Source organism: Idiotropiscis lumnitzeri, chromosome 7 (genome assembly GCF_059441095.1).
Source record: "Idiotropiscis lumnitzeri isolate Australia: NSW breed Sydney's pygmy pipehorse chromosome 7, RoL_Ilum_1.0, whole genome shotgun sequence".
NCBI lineage: Eukaryota > Metazoa > Chordata > Actinopteri > Syngnathiformes > Syngnathidae > Idiotropiscis > Idiotropiscis lumnitzeri.
Genome location: NC_142397.1, coordinates 4,778,111 through 4,802,061, shown reverse-complemented (window position 1 = coordinate 4,802,061; position 23,951 = coordinate 4,778,111). Strand labels below are relative to the sequence as shown.

At 39.2% G+C, this 23,951-nt stretch overlaps 1 protein-coding gene across 5 annotated transcripts in view; it reads right to left on the bottom strand.

The window, feature by feature from the left end:
- The window catches only part of cadm1b (cell adhesion molecule 1b), a 166,570-nt gene that overhangs the window by 133,916 nt on the left and 8,703 nt on the right, over positions 1-23,951 (bottom strand). For all 5 annotated transcript variants that reach the window (XM_088300922.1, XM_088300927.1, XM_088300924.1 and 2 more), the window contains exon 2: positions 17,184-17,296. In XM_088300922.1, coding sequence (XP_088157048.1) covers positions 17,184-17,259 — 76 coding nt within the window. In that variant the 5' untranslated portion in view covers positions 17,260-17,296. The remainder of the gene's footprint in view (positions 1-17,183; positions 17,297-23,951) is intronic.

The following is a 23,951-nucleotide window of genomic DNA, read 5'->3' as shown; positions in this document are numbered from 1 at the left end:
AAACGTTTAACGGGCCGCATGTGGCCCCCGGACCAAAGTTTGCCCACACCTGCTTTAGAACATCCTAAAAAAAAAAAAATAAACTATGAGACAGCGGTACACCTCCGAACAGCAGTTCTACTAGGCAATTTTTGCATGCTCAAAAATGAGATACAGGCAAAAACTTCAAATGACGGACAGATTCGTTAAGGTGATACTGCTCGGGAAAACTGAAAAAAAATATCCCAAATAAAATATATACAATGAATGTCAGTGCATAGGGGAGTGGATGACGACACCGAGACTCTGAACTGGATGGAGAAACTTTCCCATGAATCCCGAGTGACATGTTGACTGATATTTTGATAGAGAGCAAGACAGCATCCTCCAGGTCAAAGCCATTCATTCTGTCACACTGCAGCTCCGGGCCCACCCAAGCATAGCCGTCTGCTAACAAAACCATTTACATCTCCCGAGCAGCCCATCCACCATTTCCAATAAAACGTCGCAATTGATGGATGCCATCTTAGTGCTCATAGCCATTAACTCCACTTGCGAGCTTCCTCACAATAACAATATGCCGCGACTTTACACGATCTGGACAAGCTATTCTTTTTAATGTGGCTTGTTTACATGTATTGATGTGATTTACACTTGCTGTGTCTTCCTGAGATTTCTAATTACCTGACTGAAGTTGTAAAAATATTTATATTTGCCTTTATTTTTATTTATTAAAAAAAAAAAACAACATTAACTCATTTACTGCCATTGACGGATAAAGACGTCAAAGATCCATTTTTTTTTTTTTTTTTTTATTCGGATGGTAGTGAATGAGTTAATAGCTTGTATGCAGGCAAACACATCAAATATAGTTATAGTCAAACTCTCCAAATGGTGGGGCAAAAACTGGCAAAGCAGAGCGGACGCATAACTGCAACTTTTTATTCTCTTCGGGATATTTGGAGTGTTTATGTGGTGCCAACAAAAAGTGAACCAAAGAATAGGAAATGGACACCAATGCGAGAGCAAAACTATAAGTAGCAAGAAGCATTATTTAACTTTTATGATATTGGGGCTAAAGGGGGGCAGTTTGAGAATTAAGAAGATAAAAAGCAAATTTGTTAAGACTGTCAGTATAACTATAACAATATTAGCCTATGTAGATTCAATGATCCGTGTAAAACTACAACCCCCTCTCGTACCATCTTGTACCTCCAATTGGATTTTTAAAAAACCACCACGCCCGAGGAAAAACAACCAATCAGAGAGACAAAGTGTGATTGGAGAGGTGAAAATCGTGGACGCACACACTCATAGGGAGCACATCGCAGATGCTGACCTGTCATCTTGGGCTTCAGGAAAATTGCTGAAACTATGGCGGAGTATCCACCTCTAGAAAATGGAAAAGAAATGCCTTGCAATCCCTTGTTTTTCCATTTACATATTAAAGATTGAAAATAAATGAAAAAACGGCCCATTTCAAATCAACGACATTTCTGACTAATCTAGAAAAAGGGCATGTTCTCCATTTCAAAATCCAATTATTTTCCCAACCTGATAAGAAGACATTAAAGATTATTTAAACAACCAAAAAAAAAAAAAAACTTGTGTAGTGCTTATTCTTTGTGTCAATTTGAATGAATCTCAAAATGCTCGTCAAAAGAATAAATGGTCAGTTAACTCAGGTAAAATAAATCTACTTTTTGACTTCTCTAGCCGTCAATGGCAGCGAACGAGATAATAAAAATTTTGTATTGTGCAAGGTGATAACTAGTGAACGAGCATTTCATTGTCAGGACTGTCAGTGCAAAGAGACGACTTGAATCATTTGGGGAACCAAGTGACTGAAATGGACTCATTTCTCCTGACACACCTGATGATCTCTCCAGGTCCGCTAATGCAGCACACTGGCTGGGAATCACTGCCCATTTATGAAAATGATAGTTATTTGTCCCCTCGGGTGATTTTTAAAGTGTTTCAACTAAAGTAACGAGTTCTGCCTGCTGAAACAAACCTTTCAAGCGCTTTTCCAAGGGGATGCTCTCACACCTAAGTGTAGCTTTGCTGCTCGCAATCAACGGAAGACCTTACAAACATTTTAGCGAGAGTGGTTCGGGCCACATCCGCCACTCTCTGGTCATGTCATCCGTCCGTAACATATGTACATCATGCAGCGTGGACTCAAGTGCAACTCCATGCAGCAGCATCTCCCAAGAGGAGGGACACGATTGCAAATAGCAAGCAACAAACTGACAAGCGCAATTCAGTGAGCCTTTCCAGCGAGACTCAATCGCTTTGCAGGGAAACGACACCAGCACACAGTAAATGTGGAGTTTTAGGACAATTCTAACCAGCGGCTAGTGCATTGTCGAACGCACACTAAACCCAGACTCAAAGTGGTGGTGAATAACGAGCGCGCAAACGGCAGGATTTAATACCCACACGCGAGTGAGTGGCAATAGCACGAAGCGCTTATAACGAACGGATAGGCGGCTTACACCACAGAGACAGATCTTTTTCTTTTTTTTTTCCCACCCCCGACGTACAGCCTCGCAGGGGAAAAAAATCCATACGCTCGATAAACAGCATGAGAGCCGTGCAAAGTTCATTTTCTGTACTGGAAAAGTTGAGAGCGCTGGGCTGGTATTTTGCACAAGTCGGCATCCAGCAGATGTGATGCGGTGCATGTATATAAATTGGGCCCCGATGATGTGATTTTTTAATTTATTTTTTTTAGGCCAATGACAATAATTGGCAGAAAATAAATTCCCATAACCGATTAACTGGCCAATGAATTTGGAAAATGTATCGTCAATAACTTGCTTTTTCTGACCCTCAATGCTTACGACAATAAAGATAGGAGTTACAGGCAGAACAATTGACTGTTTTATAATACGCTGTCCTTTCGTATTTGTTTGAAAATACAATCGGCAAAAAATCGTGCAATTTAGAGGCTGAACATCATTTTCTTTTTCACGTGGTAAGCCAGAGAGGCAAGCCAACATGATAAACTCAACTTTGAGTTTGCGTTGACAAAAAAAGCAGATTGCCTTCTTTCAATAAATTGTTGCATGGTAGGAAATCAAGCTTTTGAACAAAAAAGTTATAATTACATCTCTACACTTTTGAGATTATAACACATTTCTGTGCATCAACAGTCAACTCATAGTAGCTGTGCCCAGTCAGGACATGCAAATATATAAATGTGAGGTATAAATAACCAATATCTACGATATATGAAACTGTAGATTTGCGTACAATATTATCGGGCCAAATCATCGTGATTCTCGTCCCTCCACTGTGCAAGAAATAAGAATTTTACTAGAATTAAGACCACCGCTGTCATTTTTGCAAGTCTCTTTTTGAGAAATTAGCTGCGAGGAGGATCTACATTCGAACAATTTTTTATCAGATATTTTTCGCCGATTAATTGGTCGGAATCGATCTACAAGCACAATGATGGCCATACTGTGAAATGAACACCGCCAAATCTCCTCGCTAAATGTAAATCACGTGTCAGCGTTTACCATCCTTTGTATCCATTATTGCTTCTTCAAGTGTATCAAGCTTCCAGACCGCAAACAACACAAAAGAAACAGACGGAAAAAAAAAAACATTTTCAGTCAACTGTAGGATAAATCCCATCGCTCATTAAGGAGGACCCAACAACACCCCAAGAGGGAAGGAAACAAAAAAAAAAAAGGAAAAACAACTTGTGTTGATTTTGGGAAGGTATTAGTCACCAATTATTTGCCAAACCACTGTGGGCTTTATGTCTAATTTTAGAAGCATATCCTGTCACAAAGCGAACAATCGATTGTTGTGTAAACACCATAAAAAAAATTTTGCAAAAAACGCTAGGTTAGCTCTGGGAAAGCATTGAGATCATCCACATCTGTGTTTACTTTGTAGGAGTACGCTCTGTAGGTTATTTAAATATATTTATACTTATACTATTAATATTTATAGTATGGTTTATATCAGGGGTCACTAACTCTGGTCCTCGATTGCCTTCATCCTGATGTTTTAGATGTTTCCCTCCTCCAACAAACCGAATTCAAATGATCGAGATCGTGATTCGGATTCTGCAGCGCTTACTGATGAGCTGATCATTTCAATCAGGTGTGTTGAAAGAGGGGTTAGTTTTAGTATTATTTTTTATTTTTTTAAACCCTTAGTTTAAGTTAGTTTTTGTTTTTAAAGCACTTGGAGTTTATTGGAAAAATACAATGCTAAGTATTCTAGAGTAAAAATTCTTAAATCATTTTGATTTTTTATTTATTTTTTTAAGTTAAATGGCAAAAGCCTGGTAGAGATTCGAGCCCAAGACAGACATACGCAGACTCGTCTCTGGGGAGTGTCGCCATTGGCTGGCTCTTTTTTATTGGCTTCTGCTTGATGACGTTGGTTCTTTGCGACTCACGCGAAGAGGACGACAACTCCCAGAAAACTGTTCGACCGTCTCAAGCCTAAAGGTTCGTGTATTAATTTAATTATTAAGATGAAAACTTTGGAAAAATTTCACTATAATTATGATTAGTTTTATAAATGTAAAATGTCGTTTCAATTTTTTTATTTTTTTTAAAACATTATTTTTATTTTGTTTCATTAAGGAAAAAGCTTTCAATTTTAGTTTTAGTTATTTCGTTCTAAAACAACCTTTCAGGGTCAATTAGTGCAGCACAGTCCTCAAGGCAAACATGGTGCATTAGCACGTAGCTGTTATGCTGCACGCAAATGGAAAGACAGTGTTAGACAGGTTAAAAAAAAAAATTAAAAAATACATATAATTAACGTATTTTAGAGCATTTCAAAAAAGAATGTTTCCAGTTTCTTTTAATCATTTTATTAAAGTACATTTTATTTGTCTACACTGCTTTGAAATGTCTCTTAATTGTGTTTGTCTTTAAATGAAGCACAAGGATTTACCTTATGCGCTGTAAAATTAAATCCGCCTTGCCTCGCCTATCTAGAATTTAGAGTCCACGTGTTTAGTACCCTATTGATTCATGTCCATCTGCTCAGTCTCACCGCCTGATGTTGTAAACGCATACGTCAATATTTTCAGATTTCTCGACACGGACGGACGATGAACTGATCCATATTATTCCTCTTATGGTTGAAACATGACATGTTTTGAGTTCATTGGTTGATGGTTGAGCAGCGTCTTGTTAGATACAAAACTCAGTGGCATTTGAGAGCCAGCACATCAGGCCCATATTTCCTCCCAAATACATTTAGCTGTCACCTGCGATGTAAACAATGTGACTTTGACTTTCCCCTTCCATTAGCTCTATTGCCTCCCGTGAGTGTGCGTGTGAGGGTGTGTGTGTGTGTGTGTGTGTGTAGCGCAATGACTCAAGTATGAGAAATAATCAATAGGCTCCCGGTCGGGCCCGTTGTGCTTGGTCCGCACACTCACGATCAGCCTGACAAAGATGGATTGGAGCGCCACGTCCGAAAGTAATTAAGATGGTCTGTCGTCATGCGGATGAAATCAGGGGCATGACGTCCCCGAGGCAGGCGGCGCAAAACCTGTTAAAGGGGACATATTATGGGAAAGTGACTTTTTAATTGCTCGTACAGGGGTGGCTCAGTTTATGACGGGGTTCAGTTCCTACAGCTGTGACATGACTTTTTTTATTTTTATTTTCTTTTTTTTTTTTTAACCTAAGTCTTAATGAGCCGTCACTAAATTATGCTATGGAGAGGTAGGGGAAATTTCGGGGAATTTTCAAAGTTGTAAATTTTGCATGGGAAAGAGGAATAGACCATGAATTCAAAAAACTGAATCTTGTTGTTTTAAAAGGTAGGAATCTTAAATAGAGTCAGTAAAAATTTATTTTACCATAATTCTGATTAAAGCAAATATTTTTTACGATAAATTGGCACGCCCCTTTTTGGAGCGCGCCTTGGGGTTTTTTTTTTTCCCCGATTTCAGCGTCTACGTCACAGCAGGGAGGCAAGCGAGGTAGTTTCGATTTATTGACGTCAACCGTGAGCTCATGTGATGGCGGGCATGGATCACACCTATAGACAATTGAGACTGTTGAGGAAGCGTGAGGGAAACTTGCAAATTACACACAGGAAGACCTGCAAAAGGATTCAAACCCAGAATCTCAGAACTGTGAGGCAGGTTTGCTCACCACTATGGGGGATAAAACAGCCATCCTGAATGTATTTTGACATATGAGGAGCATAAATACGCTATTGGACGTACGCAAGAACAAAATGTTCTGACGAGTCACGTGAGCGGCAGCCAAAGGTCTCGCAATCGTTCTTTTTGGTCACTTAATCTTGCGAAGATAAAGATTAAAGGTCATGTGACTGCACTGGAGACAGCTGGCCTTGCATCTTGTTTATCTGCGTAAGTGAGATAAGTCGCAATCGCCATTAATCGTGTCTCGGAGCGATGGAGTCCAAATGGAGTGCACTACTTACATGCGACCAGCAGAGGCGCTGTTGAGTCAGTCTCAACAAGAACGCGACGGAATACGACGTCAAGTTGTGCTAATGCTACGGCACAACTCCTCCAATAAATTTGACACTGGCATTGAAGCAGGAGTTAAGAACTTTCAAAGAGGTTCCGACATAAAAGGCACCTTTTATTGAAGAAAGCAGAGATGATATATTCCTGTCATTATTGTCGTATGTGCCATAAGTATGTGATGATGCTTCTGTGTGTTTTTTTGTTTTTTTTCAATTACACTTATGCTCATTTTTAACGCAACTTCAACATAAGACCATAACCGATTAATCGTCCATTGAATAAGTTAGAATAGTAGACTGTTTTACATGACTTTGTTTGGGCCGCGTTTGAAGGTCATTGTCATGTAAAAAAAAGAAAATTGAAAACTAATTCGCATATTTTTGCCAATTTCAAAGGCACCAATATCAGCCGATTAAATCTGCCTGTCGATTAATCGGTCTGACCAGGCCTGAGCTACCTTTACCAAAGGAAAGTTGATCATGTTAAAATATTTAAAGCAACAGCAACAACTCAACACAAAGATGCTTGAGGGTTTTACGCTAAAGATAATACCAACATATATCAGCCAACCAAAACCGTACCAACCATTACTTTCATTTCAAAGGCATCTATACTTTTCAAAGCTGTTTTCTAATCCTCACTGATACACTTAGACTTCTCAATTTGAGGACATCACTTTTGGTTCCCGAGGTTATCAGCATTTTCTAACATTGTGTCGTCTGATCAGTAATGAAAAATCTTTCCAGTCGGCGCCTCACGTAGCACTTCTGTTAACAACACACACACGCACACACAAAGATTATGTTTGGAATATTGCTTTTACTTTATTGCGTTTGCAATTTTCTAACTGGAATCATTGCTGCACCCCCCCCCCATTCCATCCCTTAGTGTACTGATTAAATAAAATTTGAGAAACATTACAGTGCGGCCAGGACCAGGAAAAAGGAATAGTAATGCGGAAGGACGCGGATATTCTAATGTCGTCGCCGTGTTTTGCCGCACATCCCGCTGCGTTAGGGAATAACGTTTCATTCCGTGCGCATAAATGCATCGGCAAACAGCACTCCAGCTGGAGAGGTGTTAAGAAAAAAAAACATTAGCTGTCCCTTAAATTGCAGCCAAGATATAAATCAGGGACACAAATTGATTTCCATTTTCTATTTTTATTCTTATCGGAAAGTGACAGCTGCGGCACATTATTGTCCTATTAGGGGACGTAAAGGTTTATCTGCGACTACTTTAACTTTTTTAAAGGAGACATATTAACAATTTAAAACAGTTAACATTAGAACTCAGCAAAATGGTCTTAAAATAAAGGTTTGGCAGTGAGTAATTGTTTAAATAAGAGACTCTTAGCTGGTTAATGCCACTCCCACTTCAACGGGCACTGTCAAGCAAAACTGAAAAAAAAAAGAAAAAATACCATACAGCCCACAACTTTGCCCTAAATTCCAATAGGCTTGATCTTTGCTACATTTTCTGCCTGAATTCAATACACATTGTGGCACTCCTTGATGTGTGTTTGCCTCTGTCACCAGGGGGCAGTATAACATACACATACAAATAATGAACTGAAATTTGACACTGAAGAAGACAAAAAAAAAAAAATAATCAAGAAAAATTCCAAATCAGAAGAGCAATGGCTTGTATCTCAAAAAACTTAAAAGTCAAGGCCAGGCATCACTGATGGCAGATGACAAAAGATGCCCTTGATTTATTTTATTTCACACTTAATGGAGTGGGCAACCATTCGAGACATAACAACAGTCTTAGTCTAGAAACATTAAAAAGTCAATTTTCCAAAATATTAAATGTTCCCTAGTCACTCTTGGCGAGCAGTGTCTGATTATGCCATTTTTTCTTGTTTTAAATCAGGCTGAGATGTGTCAAAACAAGCTGGGGAGAGATGCTGCTGCTTCTCTGCAGTATTAAGTGCACGGAGCGCAGTGGGCACATCAGACAGAAACACACTGGCCGACACCAAAATGGGATAAAAAAGAAGCAAGATTTGGTGACCAACCTCTTTCAAAGAAAAGACTCCGCCCTCTCTCTCGCTCAGTCTCAGCACAGTTCATGTCTGAGAGTCTCAAACGTAGCTGATCGATTTTGAGAAATAATCTAATTGTCATTTTTTTTCTTTTACTCAAAATTGTGATTGCAATTATTTTTCAAGGTCCTCGAGTATTTTGTAAAAGAAAAATACAAGCTATAAAGTCATTACAATAAACAGATTATACATATTTTGATTTGATAGGTTAGTTTTACGCTAAAATAAAGGCAAATGAACCATGAAAATAAATAAAAGATGGTTAACTTACTAAAAAATGTGACTTGCAGTCTTATAAGCGTTAACGTTAACTTCATAAAACTCCATATCCCAATTCCAATTCCATTTGATTAAGTGTTCTGCCCTCAAAAGCCATCATTGTAACTCATTCCATGCGAATGTAACGCAATGGTTCCGTTGAATTAAGTGATAGCCTCTACCAGAAACATTTACGACTGTGGTTTTAAAAAAACTAATAATAAAATTAAAAAAATAAGAAAACAGCGTATGTGTGTGTGAGAGAGAGAGAGAGAGAGACAGAGAGAGAGAGAAAGAAAGAGAAAGAAAGAGAGAGAGAAAGAGAGAGAGAGAGAGAGAGAAATAGAGAGAGAGCAAGAGCAAGAGCAAGGTCAGAGCGGCTCTACATTCATTTGGACAGAAGCAATGATGCATATTAGTTTTAGTTGGGTATAAAATAAAGTGTAATAAGAGAGTAAGTAAAGCGTATAATTCTTATAAGAGGCAATAAAGGCGACAATAAAAGCAGAATGCAAAACGTAGGAGAGTGAATGATAATTGTAAGTAAGGCTATTCATTGGACACAATCGAAATCAATAGTGACACTTTATTTAAATACAGTTTTTAATCTCTGGATATTCCAAATTCCTATTTAGTGTGACAGAAAGAGCACAAAAATTATGCGAGGAACTGAGAATATGCGGGTAAATGGGGATAGGTTCTACAAAAAAAAAAAAAAAAAATTGAAAGGTTATCGATCTTGTACATTAGGAATGTTTCATGGCATCCTTTGGGCCCTTGATTTAATTTTTGAAAATAAAAATTGTGACTGTAGCAGAGCACCCTTAAGTTGCAATAACAATGTTCACCGTTAGATGGCAGAGATCGCTCAGCAGCATACTAAATATGTGTCCTCCAAAGTGATGGACGTAATCAACGTTTAAACGAGAGTGATTAGGCCTATCAATTTGGGGACTGAGTGACACACTGGATGAACATATTATAAAATTAAATAATATTTACAGCTTTGAGTGAGTTATTTTGATGAATATGTGCACAAAAAGACTCGAACATTACGTGAGAAATGACAGTGTGTAGTTAAATGCTGTTGAAGAGTTGATCTTTTCTAATTTGAGCATACTGTGTTGTCCATTGGTTCAATAATAAGTGTGCGGTCCCGACGCCCGCTTCATTCTTTAAGTCGGCTATTCCTGTTCTACAAAACCCCAAAATTGCATTATTTTCAAATGACACCCGAGCGCTGACATTCCGTCGTCTCAATGAAGCTGTGATTTCGGCACGACGCAAGAGGCAGATTGAGCCACTGAAAATGTTCCCCGAAAACCGACCATTTCCGCAAACCAACACGTGTGATTGCAGCCTCCACTGCAGCGCCGCAGACCGAGACGCGTCCATCCGGAAAGCGCCAAAATCATTCTTTAAGATAACCGCCAGAGACGCGAGCCGGAATCCAATTGCGTGTTTGTAAAGGTACAAGGCCAAGACGACTTTGGTGTGTCACCCAGAAGAGAAAATAGCGGCGTGGGCCGCCTTTAACTCATTCAATGCCATTGACGGATAGAGAAGTCAGAAAGTGGATTCTATTCACCTGGGTTGATAGTGAATGCGTTAATGGCGGCTTGTGATTGCTCCATCAGGCATACTAATATGCCCTGTATGTCCCATTTTCAGCTTTCCCTCCTGATTGTTAGTGTCGTAGCGACCGCGGACAATTGGGTGAGAGTAAGCGGGGAAAACAATGAGGTATTGATGCTCGTCGTCCTCATTAACACAGCTTAGTTATGAATGGGGGCTTCTGTCCCAACCGTTCGTGCCAATGGACTGTTTCCCGTTTCAACCTAAGCATGTCGGAAAGAAGTTTCCCAAGGTTTTTGACACTATTTTTACCTCTCGCTTTTCATTTGTTTACAGCAAGATATAAAGTTGACTGCGGCACTGGTCAAGTAAAAGTGATTTCGCATTCAAGGACTGCTTTCTCCCTCCCTCCCCCCGCACACGAGATCACCTTAATGAACTCTTCTTTACAAACTGTCTAACTCGCTACCAGCGCCGACGTGAAAACTTCATATTTTCTTTGAGTGGTGAGAAACTTTTGCAGCCCTGATCAATTTTATTGGATTTCGCCACCAGAGTACAGACACGCTTTTGGTGTAAATCAGTGATTCGCAACCAGTGTGCTGTGAGAGATCATCAGGTGTTCTGTGGGAAATGTTCACTTCATTGGTCTGAAAATAATTCAGCGCATCTTCCTTCAATTAACTACGCCAGAGACGAATCATGTGACAGGCAAAACAATTAAATGCTCTTCTACTGGTTTGCACATAATGACCTGCGTATCCACTTTTTCTGAGATTTTTGTTTGTTAGTGTGCTGTGACCTTTTTATTTTTTTTAGGTAAATTATGTGCTTTGACTGAACAATTAACTCATTCACGACCAGCCGAGTAAAAGAAAAAACAAATAAAAAAAAAAGGGATCTTTGACGTCTTTCGCCGTCAATGGCAGTGAATGAGTTAAATCGATTCTAATCGACAACACAAAGTAGTACGATGCAATTTTCAAATTTTCAAATCAAAAACACTCCAATCGGGGAAATACTTGCTTCATTTCTGTCACTTGGTAGGTTTAGGTTTTATATAGTGCTTCGTAATCTAATAACTTTATTAGTCATTCATATTGAATCTTGGTCCGTTAACCAATAAAACCAAAACCTTTATGTAGAATAAATCTGTTGATTGTCATACAGATTACATTATTGTATGTGCTTGATATAAACAAAATTCATAGAAATAGGACCTTGAAAAAATGAGCACATTTTAAATCACAACTGCAATATTGATTGACAGATTTTGCATATTGGATAACAGCTGGTATGAATCAGAGCTGGCCCTTAAATGTATTTTATGTATGTTTTATTTGAAGTAAAATATGGCTTTACTTTTTTTCTAGGACGTCGCGCTTTTGGAGATATTTATTTATTTATTTATTTTATAGGTTTGAGGGATAAAATTTGCACAATAAAGATTAAAGCAAGCATTGTAATAGAAAGCTATATTTTTTCTGAAATAAATATAACTAAATCATATTTTATCATTGAGTCGTAGTAATACTAGTAGTATGAAAACCTGGGGTGCAAGACGAAAAATGGGCAGATTCGGAATCAGTGCCAAAAAAAATAAAAAATAATTGCATCTCTGATTCAAAATTTGGGCAAAAAATTGTTTAGAGGTGCTATTTGTCAAAATCATTGAGTCTTACTTGCCTGAATAAAAATGGAAACGGAGAAGTAGAGATGAAAAAGAGGAAAATGTGCCGAACACAATGAAAGTGGCCTAAATGACTCTTGACCAAGTATCCAGTCACTGCCACTTGCCTATGCGAAGGTCCCCTCCAATAATAAGATTAGTTAGCAAGCACATTAAGTAGAGCCATGCATTATCTAGCAATTAGTGGGGAGGGGGCTTATTAAGCCGTTTAATGTCAATTTAATGAGCAATAAATTCAATTTCTTTAAATAGAAGAGCGAATTGTTACAAATGATGTACTAGGGTGATCTAATCCACAGGGCTCACACGTGGCCACTATCAACGGGCCATTAAGTGCAGGATTATGATCATCCTCGAGCATGCTGCTGGAATGAGAATCTTTTTATGAAGTAAGGTGTGTGAATTATTAAGCATCTGACGGCAAAAATAAAAAATTTTTTTTATGTGACACGGTTGCTTTGGTTCTGTTTGGCTACCGCATGACAAGTAACTTTGTTTATTTAATCCAAATGAGATGATTTGACCTGATTGAAAATAGTTCCTCTGTGTCTTGTGATGTGTCTTTTGTTAAAACAACCCAAGGGTCAAGAAATACGGTCTTTTTCTAGCGTCACTGAAATGAATCAGTTTTGAGGGGGCGGGGCCTGTCTCATGCGAATGAGCAATAAAAGAAAGGATTGTGTTTTCACTCACGGAGGCAGCACTTCATCACCAAGTCACGGAATCTGACCTTTTCATTTGTGTGAGCAGCGCTATGAGGTAAGGCTAATTTGCGTTTGTAAGACTGCAGCTCTGCTTATCTTTTGCCTTTGACATGATGAGAGTTTCATCGCTTGAAAATGGAAGATCTTCATCTTGACGGAGAAACCCGTGTGGGCGTGGCATTAAATCAGTGGCAACTCGGTCACAATCTAGCAAAATTCTGAACAGATTGCTCACAGACAGATTTGAAAAAAAAAAGGTTTTCTAGTTTCACACGAGATGGGTGGACCAGCACTCCAAACTATTTGTATAAAAAAAATGTAAATGTCTGATAACATGTGTTTTAATGACGGGAATGCAAGCATTTTTTTTTGTTTGGCATGTGTCTCTTTGACTGCAAACTCTGTCACATTGCATTCTTATACGACGTGAGGGCCGCCGCCGTCGCCACCGCCACAAGAATTCAATCTGAGTGATCTCAGCATTTGTATCATCACCGAGGGAGCAGAATAGAGAGACGGACACGACCGATCACTCACGCCGGCAAACTGTTGGCTGCCAGGCTGGCGGGGGGGGGGAGGGGGGAGCGCACCAACTGCACCACCACTAACACGAAACCACCCCCCCCCCCTCCCGCCCGGCCCATAGCAACTGCATGTTTCCTTTTGTTTGTCTGAGACGCCGTCCCTCAGTTGCACCCGCGGGCTCAGTGACAGCTCCGCATTGATCCACTTCGCCATCACTCAGGCCTGACGAATAGCTTCAAAATGACAATAAGTGGGCTACCTTATCCCACATGAAACTGTCTAATACGAAGACCCTACCCCCGGGGGAGGATGTGTCGTGACGACTCATGATAAGCACATGATTAGCAATCGTAATCTGGCATTAAGCACTCCTTTACCTGTGCGGGGCTGCCATAATCCAGTTGTCAACATCAGTTTAAAGCAGTGGTGGAAAGAAAGGGCGGACAAATACTGTACTGTAATTCAGTAGATTTTTCACACCTTTGTTTTCACCACAAATAGCTAGCTAGCTAGCTAGCTAGCTAGCTCTTCAACAATACGCAAAATGCAAAGTACAGTGGGGCCAATTCAGAAAAACAGCACTCTGTAATATTGTAGTCTAGAAAGACACACAAATAACAATTAAATCAAATGTAAGGATTAAAAGATTTTTTTACTTCAGTTCAATGGACATTGTGTTGCTCACTTCTGGTGTGCGCCACCTGAGGGTGGTATAATACAGACACAGAGACACGCAGGAAGAAGTTACACAACTGACTGAGAATATTGCAGTGTGAGTTTTATTTGATTGTAGAGCCCAATTAATTAATTGGCTGTCCGATTTCATCGGCTCTTCAAAATACATTGCTGTTTGGGGATTTATTATTATTTGGTGAACTCTTGCTATATGAGGCAAATTATTGTAAAAGAGCCAAATGTTCTACCTGTAATGTTTATAATTATTTTTCCAACATCCATAAATCAAGTTGTATTATTCTTTATATGTTTTAAATGAAATATTTGATTAATCGCTAATCAGATCTTTATTCTGCCAAATATAAGTATCAACCTCAAAATATCCATAACGTACGAGCCCAATTTTATTGTCTGTCAACGCTTATTTTTATTTATTTATTTTATTTATTTATTTTTAAATGACACCACGACATGTTATTTTTTTATCGTTTGTTAGCATTGAGTTGTATGGACTTTATTAAGGCAAAGTTGTGGTTGCTTTAAATACACAATGTGCAATTGTGCGTGAAATTCAACAGGGAGCAGCCATAAACAGCTGAAGCGACTTTTTAAGAAGATTTATTCACAATTACTGCTTGCCGTAAAGCGCGTTGAGTTGACTATATTTACTTCGACTTAAATCCAGAGTGTGAGCACTTTTGCCACCTCTAGGTTAAATATTGTTGGTTTTTTTCATCTGCATTCAGCTGGTGCAGGTCCAAATTTGAGTCCACCTACGGTGTGGCACAACGCATACACAATACATTATTCCCTTTGACTATGAGGTTAATTAAATTAACGCAAGGACGGGGGGAGGTTGGGGAGCGGAGGGTAAGACAATGGCGAGTGCGGTTCCACTCCAATTCAACGCATAATACAATCAACAACTGTGAAATACAAGCTTTTCACGCAGCCGGCTGAAAGAAAACAATCAACGCAAGACAGTGGCAATGGTGGCTACGCTTGTGGGACAATTCATTAGGTACATTTCAGAGTCCAAAAATATATTTTTTTGCTTTCACACTTGGGTCATACAGGTTTAGAAACGCAATCAATATGTCATGAGTTTCCGGGAATGGAGGCCAGGAGTGTTTATTTATTCAACTGCAGATGCGTGAGGTCTTGACTCACATTTTGTGACTGCAGAATTGAGAAGCGGACAAGCTAACCATTAGTCAAGTGACAATCAATGTCAAGTGACAGTGGAAAAATGACACAAGACATGAGCAAACATGAACACACATGACAACGTATCGGATATAATGACTGTTATTACCAATGAGGCGTTGATTTGAGGATGCCATTAGTTGATCTTATATTGATGAGTAACAGAGTCCACGGTAACGCTAATGGTCGCTAAAGATGCCACAATTATATAAATTAAGATCAGATTTTATAGTGTGCATATAACACACGTTAATTCATCTGAGAGAGTGCTTTAGTGGTGCTGTTTTGGTTAGCAAAAGAGTATTGGATGAACAATAGCATTTATGAACAGAGATGATGACAGGTAATATTTGGCTCATGTTTCAGAGTATCTTGGAAATGTAAAAGATGCTTTCATGTTATGTAAAATTATTATTAATATTGCATGCAGAACACTGCTTGGGCTTTGGTGCTGCTGTTTTGGTCAGAAAACAAGTCCAAATGGACTCAGCAGATGACTCTTTGTGAAGTGTGTGAACAATGGCGTCGAAGAACTGAGACATTTACAATTACTGCCCGTTTCTTCTTTTGATGGTGTCTATTTGAGGGAGGTGTTTAATTGTTCTTAAATTTATGACTTAAACTGTTGTTGGTGTCCGCAACAGAGTTCAAATGCGCTCAACAGTGTCAAAAGTGTGTAACAACTGAGGTATGAGTTACACCCTGTTTTTCTTGTGGATGGCAAAAATAAGGTGTGTATTTGAGAAAGACATCAATTCATCTTCAATTGAAGGATAACCACGTCAGAGTCGCGTGAAACACCAAGCGCCGTTAAAGACTCTATTGTTACAGAACGTAAGACCACATTTCATCACTCCATGGGAACTCATTTGAATTTTTCCTGAGCGGTCGTTTACCTGCTTGGGTGCTGCTGTTTTTGGTTAGCAACAGACTTTAACGAAGCACAGCTATAACCTCTTAAATTTCCATGTGTGAATAACAGCGTCTCAACTGAGCTGACTTATCAAAAACGCCCCCTGTGCTCCATTTGAGCAGCATGGATGCCAGTTATTGCTTTGAGGCAACGCATTGCCGTCACTGTTTTGTCAAAAAAAAAGAGCTAACTGTCTCCTACTTGGTCACATTTAGCGTTGTACACACATTTACACACGCGCACACATTTTCCCGCGCTTCTGCGGACCTGTTGATGCGTTCACGGTACCTTTTGCAGGCAATGAAGCCGCCAAAGCAAGGTACACGCTAGCCATATTTGCACAAGCCAAGAAGTGACAACAGCAGCAGCAGCAACACACACACAAAAAAAAAAAAAAAACACCGCTGCGAGGGATCGAACCCAGCAGCACGCTTGACATTTTACCAGCAACACATACGCCACCGGAGATAGCAAGGGTATGTCTCTCACACACACGCGGGCGCGCACACACGCACACACAAACAGGTACACGTTGACGCATTCAACTCTGTTGCAAACTGCTTTTGCAGGGAAACTACCAGTCAGCCAGAGAAAGTGTACAGACTGATTCATGCATTCGTGCACAGACATGTCAGTTGTTAAACACACGCACTTAAACAAATACAAGGTGTGTGAAAACACAGCTGCAATGCGCGTTTTCCTGCCTGCGTGCACAGTAAAGACTGGCGTGTTATTGCATATTCCACGACGTCGGGACGTCCAACTTGATTCAAACTGCGCTACGTACAATCGTGCGCTACTTTCCTCACACGTATTTGACACAACATTGCGTTGTAACTACTGACAGCACACTTCAAACCAACGCCGAATTCACGGCCGGGATACGGCATTAGAGGTGACGAGCGCTGTTCGATTAGTCGCTGATACCAATCTCGCCGTGGAAGAGGGCAAACGATAAAGACGCTAAAAAAGCAGAGGACTCTCGTGCGCCATCGCTGCGCGCGAACAACTTATGCCAACACCCCACTTTGCGCTCTTCCTAACCCCTCCACCCCGCTACCCTCCTTCTTTTTAAGAGGCTGCGTCGACAACATTGCAATTTGAAATGCATTAGAACTTACCTTTGAGGAAGAGGGCCATTGAAATCACGACAAGAGAGAGGGAGAGAGCGAGAGATCCGCTTGCCGTGCTCGCCATGTTGGACACCTGCTGGAGACTGGCGGCGTTTGCTCACCTAGAGAGGGCCATAGGATGGAAATGTGCACCCATGAGGAGAAAAGAGAGAGAGAGGGGAGAGAGGAGGGGACAGGCGGTGAGAGGAGGAGGGATCAAACGTTGAGTGTGCAATCGTCAAGCATTTTGCATTATGTTGCAAAAGGACAGCAGGACTCAGGAGTCTGCATGCATTGCACTCTTAACACTATTCTTGTTTGTTTGATTGTTTGTTTTTTTTAATGTACAGCAAATATGTTTATGGGTGAATGAGAGCCACTGTCTCATTAAAGAAATAGTGGATAATGATACAAATAGATACATTATAATAATATATTGTTTTGCCTATTGACTCTCAGAAAGTTTACATAGAATTTTATATTTCTTACGCTTTAAAATGGAAGCTTTTTAACGTCCATGCGCATGAGACTGATGGTAAAATATCTAATTTAATTGAATGAAATATTTACTCCCAAAATTAAATGTGTAAAATAAACACTTTGTACTGAAATATCTGCACATATAAATTAACAATTAAAGAGATGGTCCATTCTTCACTAAACAGCTCAATTTATGTTTTTTTTTAATCAGGAATATTATATTTGTTTACATATTCAATTTTCATACTTTCTTTGGAGAAATCAATAAATAACTAATGCCATTAGAAACAGAAGCCCATTTCCTTCTGCTAACCTCTTCTGTTTTGCGCACGAGAGAAACATTTTTCCAAAACGGGGCATGCCAATTGGTGGCTTTAGTGGTCAAAAAAAAAAATCACTATGGATTCTTTTAGGGGGTTGAATTTTAGTGCTGACATTTTTACATACAGACCTATTACAAGTATACGTATCAATGTTTACATTGTCGCTGTTCTCTGAAAAACATGCATATCCAATGTTGTCTTCTAATATTCTGTAACGCAGAAACATATTTGTATATATCACATATGTATACTTAGAGACATATATACAGACATATAGACCTTATAAGTGTATACGTGTGTATACACATAAAGTGCATATATACTGTACATATATAGATAGAATGCTGACAGATGTTTCTAATATGCAACGCAAAATATCAAACGAATGAAACATCTCTGAATATGAGACAGTGGAGGTGCACAACCACAATAATGAATGCACTATTGTCAATGCAATACGTCTATGACAATGTCGCTCAAAACCGAGCATTAGTTGCATAAAGAATATTTGCATTGGCTGTCTTTACATTGCAGACGTGGGCCTAGTAAAGTGACTGCTGGGTATATCATTATAGACAAAATGCTATTTCCTTAGAAGGAAGATGTGAAATGTGAAAATGGAAAAGTGGAGGAAAGATGTTTACAATATCCGCCCTCTTATCATTTGCAATGTTACTAGAGACTGCCCCCTGTTTTTGACTGGAGTATTGCACCTCGACCATAAAGCACAGGCCTGGATCACAGCAGCCCTTCGTGTAGGTTGCAACAAACTCAAAGAATAATTAACACAATGTGTCTTCTTTTCATAAAAGTTAGCACACTGGCAATTGGAAATGTTGGGGGAGCGTGACGATCTCCACCCATCCAAACACCACAAAAGGCCGCTAATTGCGCAATCTATTCGGCGGGGCCCGTCGTGTCAGTCCTCATTCCATGGATGAGCAGATAGCATTTACAAGTTCACTGCTCGCTCTCTCTCTCGTCCTCTTGCTCTCTCTCTCCATACAGATTGAATTGCGCACATCAAATTTATTTTAGATGTTATTATCTGTGACAGCTTGCCAGTTGCCGGTTCTGCCTGCCACTCACATACTCAACGTCTCCACAAGGTGTTTTCAACATGACACGCACGCACACAGCCAGAGGTGGCAAAAGTATTCACACTTTATATTTGAATGGAAGTACAGATACGAGTGGAATATAAGGGGGGAAAAAAAGAAAAGTACTGTGTTGACTCCGGTTCTTACGTAAAAGTATTATGCACAAACCTTGAAATGTGCTTGAGTACAAATGTAATACATGATTGAAACCATCACAGAATTTCTTAAAGGGGAAGTTTCCCCATGACAGCAAAGTGGATGACATTTTCAGGGATACATGAAATATGATCGGAGGGACTTGTTTTATCAAATAAGATGGGGACAGTAAAACCATGGATTTTTTTTTTTTTTTTAGCCATTTAGCAAGTAAATGTTTGATTGCCTATAATAGGTCTCAGATTTTTATTATTCTTTTCCTTTTTCTTACTTAGTGCCCAAACTGAGAAGAACAAGAAAAATCAAGTAACATGTCACATTAGGGCTTGCATATGTTGGCTTGAACTTTATACTAACAAAAAAATGCTAAATTGGCTAATGATGAAAATTGGAAAAAAAAAAAATCAAATAAAATATACCTTACTGGAGAGTGATTTTTTTTTTAATGTTTTCCAGTTTAGATGCAGGCTCTTAGGCACACTGACCCCAAATAATGTTTGTAGCTAACATTAAACAATTCTCTAAATAAAGCCATGGATGGGGAATGTCTTGTTTTGTCGATAAAGCTGCCTGGTTCTCGTTCCTCCAATCAATTTTTTAAAATTTTTTTTACGTCAAGTCATCTTTCATCGAATGTTGCAAGTATTAAGCCTGTTATAACAAAGTGAAGAGTACAAAGTGCAGATATCTGTCTTCAAATGTAGGCAGTACCAGGACAAAGAAAATCAGTTCAAGAAGGGATACCTGGGAAAAAAAAAAAAAAAATCACCCTCAAGTTGAAGAATAACGTAATCGTAGCAATGCAAGCCCCCAGCCAGGCCGCTACAAAATATTGCTGAGCACCATCATAACTTTTTTTTTTTTTTCCCTCAAGCTTTTAAGTGTGACAATTTTTTTTTAGATTCTTGTTACAAAATGGAAGATAACAGGAATAGGGTTCCTGGACCCAGCAGAATGAATAATGGATAGGAATGGATCAGATGACTGAATTGCTTCATCAGGCTCCTCACTAGTAATGGCCCACCACAGCTTCTTTCACACATCGCATCTGTGAGTGAAGGTGTGTGTGTAAAAATGGGAGCAGGGGAAAGTTGAGTAGCATGCAAAATTGCTAAAGATGACCACAGTGGGTGGGCGGATCGATCCAAATATTCATCGTATCGATCCAAAATGTTGACATTAGCGGATACTTCGGTTTCAATGTTTCTCCTGCATGCATTGCTGCTGTTCATCAAATAGAGGCAAATAATAAATGAATGGCAGGGGCGTGTCCAAAAAAATTTTCAGTGGGGTGGCCAGGGTGACACAACACGTCAGTGAGAGGTTGGAACGAGAGTGGATTTTTCACTCCCGCCTCATTGCACTCCTGTGAAAAAAAATCCGGCCCTGTCCCAGTCTTGGATTATGTGGATATAAAAATCCTGTCCCGTCGATAAAGTGGACTCCAATCCTGTGGGGAAGTCCCCCCTGCCCCCCCCCCAAAAAAAAAATCTAACTCGAGTGGCCATGTGTGTGTTCAGGCGTAATTGTTTATCATACCACCCACAGTCAGTGTTTCATGAAACCAAATTCACACATATCCAGAATAATGACCATCACACTCTTAACCAAGCAGGAACTAAATTATGCAAAAAAATAACCTTTTCCTGATCTTAATTCATGAGAAAATGCCATTGCTTTGCTTTTGGTTACTATTGCTAATTCTACTTCAGGGGTGCTCAAGTTCCGTCCTCAGGAGGAAAAATCCTCCAGTGTTCCATTCCACTCACTCGGCACATATAACTCAAATCTTGGCAAAACGAACGAACTAAGTCCCGCCTCCCCACCTGGTCCCATTGTAGTGTTGATGCCCGACTGTTGCCACACAATTGGGTAAAGTAGACATCAGTCATTATAACAGCTTGTTTTTCTTGTTTTGTTTTTTTTATAGCGTCTGCAAGTGGTCACACACAGACTAGCGGCTATTTAATATGAGCTCCCGCCAGCATTTGCTTTTTCAATTAGTGTGAAAAGTCCTAATAAAAGATTTTCTCTCGCTCGGCTGTCTTTCTTGGTGTTAATGTTTGATTAGAAATGCAATGGTTTGAAATGAAGATTTCTTCCTCAGCCCACCCCACTCTCCGGCCTCCTCCGCTCGCTAAGGGAATCAATCAAATTAGCGGAAATTGAATTATTTGAGATGTTAATCTATTTAGGCAAAAACTGTTCACCATGAAAATGTTTTCCTCCTGTTGTGAAGGAAAGAATAATTGAATTAGAGCCTTGAAAGTGAGCCCCCCCAACCCCGCCCCCAATGCACAAAAAACAGAAGATAATAAGCAGGAATGGGTCATGTATAGTAGAGAAAGTCAAACACACGCCTATGTTTGACTCTTGCTCAGTAAGCATGTAGTAGTGGTTCTCCCCAAGAAATAATGATACAAAGATTTTACTCTTAAAAAGCATACTTGGTGTTATTGCTACTGTAACATAATGTACAGTTTTAACATTAATACATCGCTTAAAAGGCACTGGTTGCGGTTCACATGTTTAGATTCCCTCGATGAGAGTTATTGTGAATAAATAATAAATACGATTTATAGATTTTTATTAAAATGCTTAATTATAATTGGATTAATAAGAGTAATTTCTAAATGAGGAAATTATTACTTTTTAAAATAATCTATTCTACATATTGGACATATGCATTGGATTTTTTTTTCGACTTTATCTACAAATGACCCGACTCATGCATCTGCTGCTTTTCAAACTCAATTGTGGCCAATGTGCACAGCAGACAAACCACGCCTGATATAAATTATACTTAAAACAGTGCCTTAGAGGCCCGCAAAGGTTCTCTGCCAATGTTTGTCATGTATAATATATGTGCTGTACATTCACATAATGGAATAAATAATGCTCCCAAAATGTCACCTAAATATTTTCCCTCCATATTACAGCAAAGCAGCTTTTAGAGAATACCCTCCCTCTAACGAGAACCCTACCTACCCCATCCCAACTACATTGGTGAATGATTACGGGAAATGATATTCCAAAAATAAAACCACAGGTCATCAATTCTTGATGCCTTTGAGGTGCGAAACACATGCAGGAGTAGCAGGTATGGTACCTGCATACCGTGGGTGGGAGAACCTCTCCTAATCGATTTGCATATTTCTGGCTATTACTATTTTATTTAAATATAAGTCTCCTATACACTTGCAAGTCAGCGGCTGGAAACTGTATACATAAAAAAAAAATATCGTAGTCATTCCATCTACTGTGCATTAGAACATTGTCGGACTTCCACTTTTAGGCCTCTTCAAGCCATTTAGTGTTCATCGGGACGGTTATCGACCTGTTACCCACCTCACATATATTTGCTGCAAGTGGTCCATCTAATTCTATAAACGATGATAGATGATCTACATCTCATATGCACCGCTTTAAAAATAAAGTCAAGTACACCTCCTCATCAACATCAGCAGTCCTGTTTCAACGGGGTTCATTTGCATTAAGTATCATAAAATGTACGCTGGAATGGTTTAGCACTGCATGAAATACAACATTTGCTCAAGTAGCACACATGCTCAAATACAGTCATCCCCCCGCCTCCATCGCAGGTTTCAGGTTCACGGACCTGCTATTTTGCAGATTTGTTGTTTTTGCAGTTTTTATCTCTACGTTGTTCTGCCACCTTTTTATTAGGTGTGTACTTTCACTGTCGGCCACACTATTTTATTCGATACTGTGTACACATCAGGTTTTCATAATGATAATAATAATAATAATAATAATTTACTAAAAATCATATACATATAGTAATATAAATGAATTAAGGGTATGGTTCAACAGGAGTTTCTTTTTTCCTGAAAGCGAATACCAATAAATTACAATGCATTGTAAAATCTGAATTGCACAAGCTTTAATACAAGTAGGTCAAACTTAAAAAAAAAAAAAAAAAAAAATCTAAAAAAGCTTGCTATAAAAAAAGCTTTTAAAAAAATTAATTCAGCGGCACAAATATGTTTCAGGACACAAAGCCATCTCTGATTACATTATTATTGCTGTTGATCAGTGTTATTGGATGTCAAATCCTCTTAAATCCTGATTTTGACGCCTACAACCCTATATTGCCACAATGGACTCAGTAGATTTTTGAGGTCTAAAACATTCACAGCACTATTAAACTGATTTTCTCACTTGATTACCATCTTGATTTAATGTTGCCCTTTGCCTATTTCACTTCTGCTAGAAATGCAACAAATTCACTTGCGTGAATTCTGTGTCCGAGGGAAGAGAGACCCAAACAGACAAAATTATCACATACGGTCTTTGTTATAACCATATGGTAGGCCAGCTGCAGCCACTCCGGTATAAACCAACTAGACGAGACCAATTGAGTCCAAATCTAAATAAAGTGGTGCCAGGCTAGTCTAGGCAATGAACAAAACGGGAACATTTAACCTGCAATAGCCAGGTTACCAAATTAGTGTTTAGTTTCGCTTTCAGTACAGTGCAAAAAAAAACAAATGTATTGGATTACAACTCTTTGCTAACATGGATGTAACTCATATTGTGTGTCCGTGAACACTTTGTCCAACATTTCTAAAATTAAGTCAATACCAAGAGTTCTGAAAGAAGAATTAAACATCAAGCGTTATGGCCATGCATTCGCAGGCACAATTAGCAATTTCCTGACATCTCATTGACAGCACCGACTGTTTGCACAACGGGCT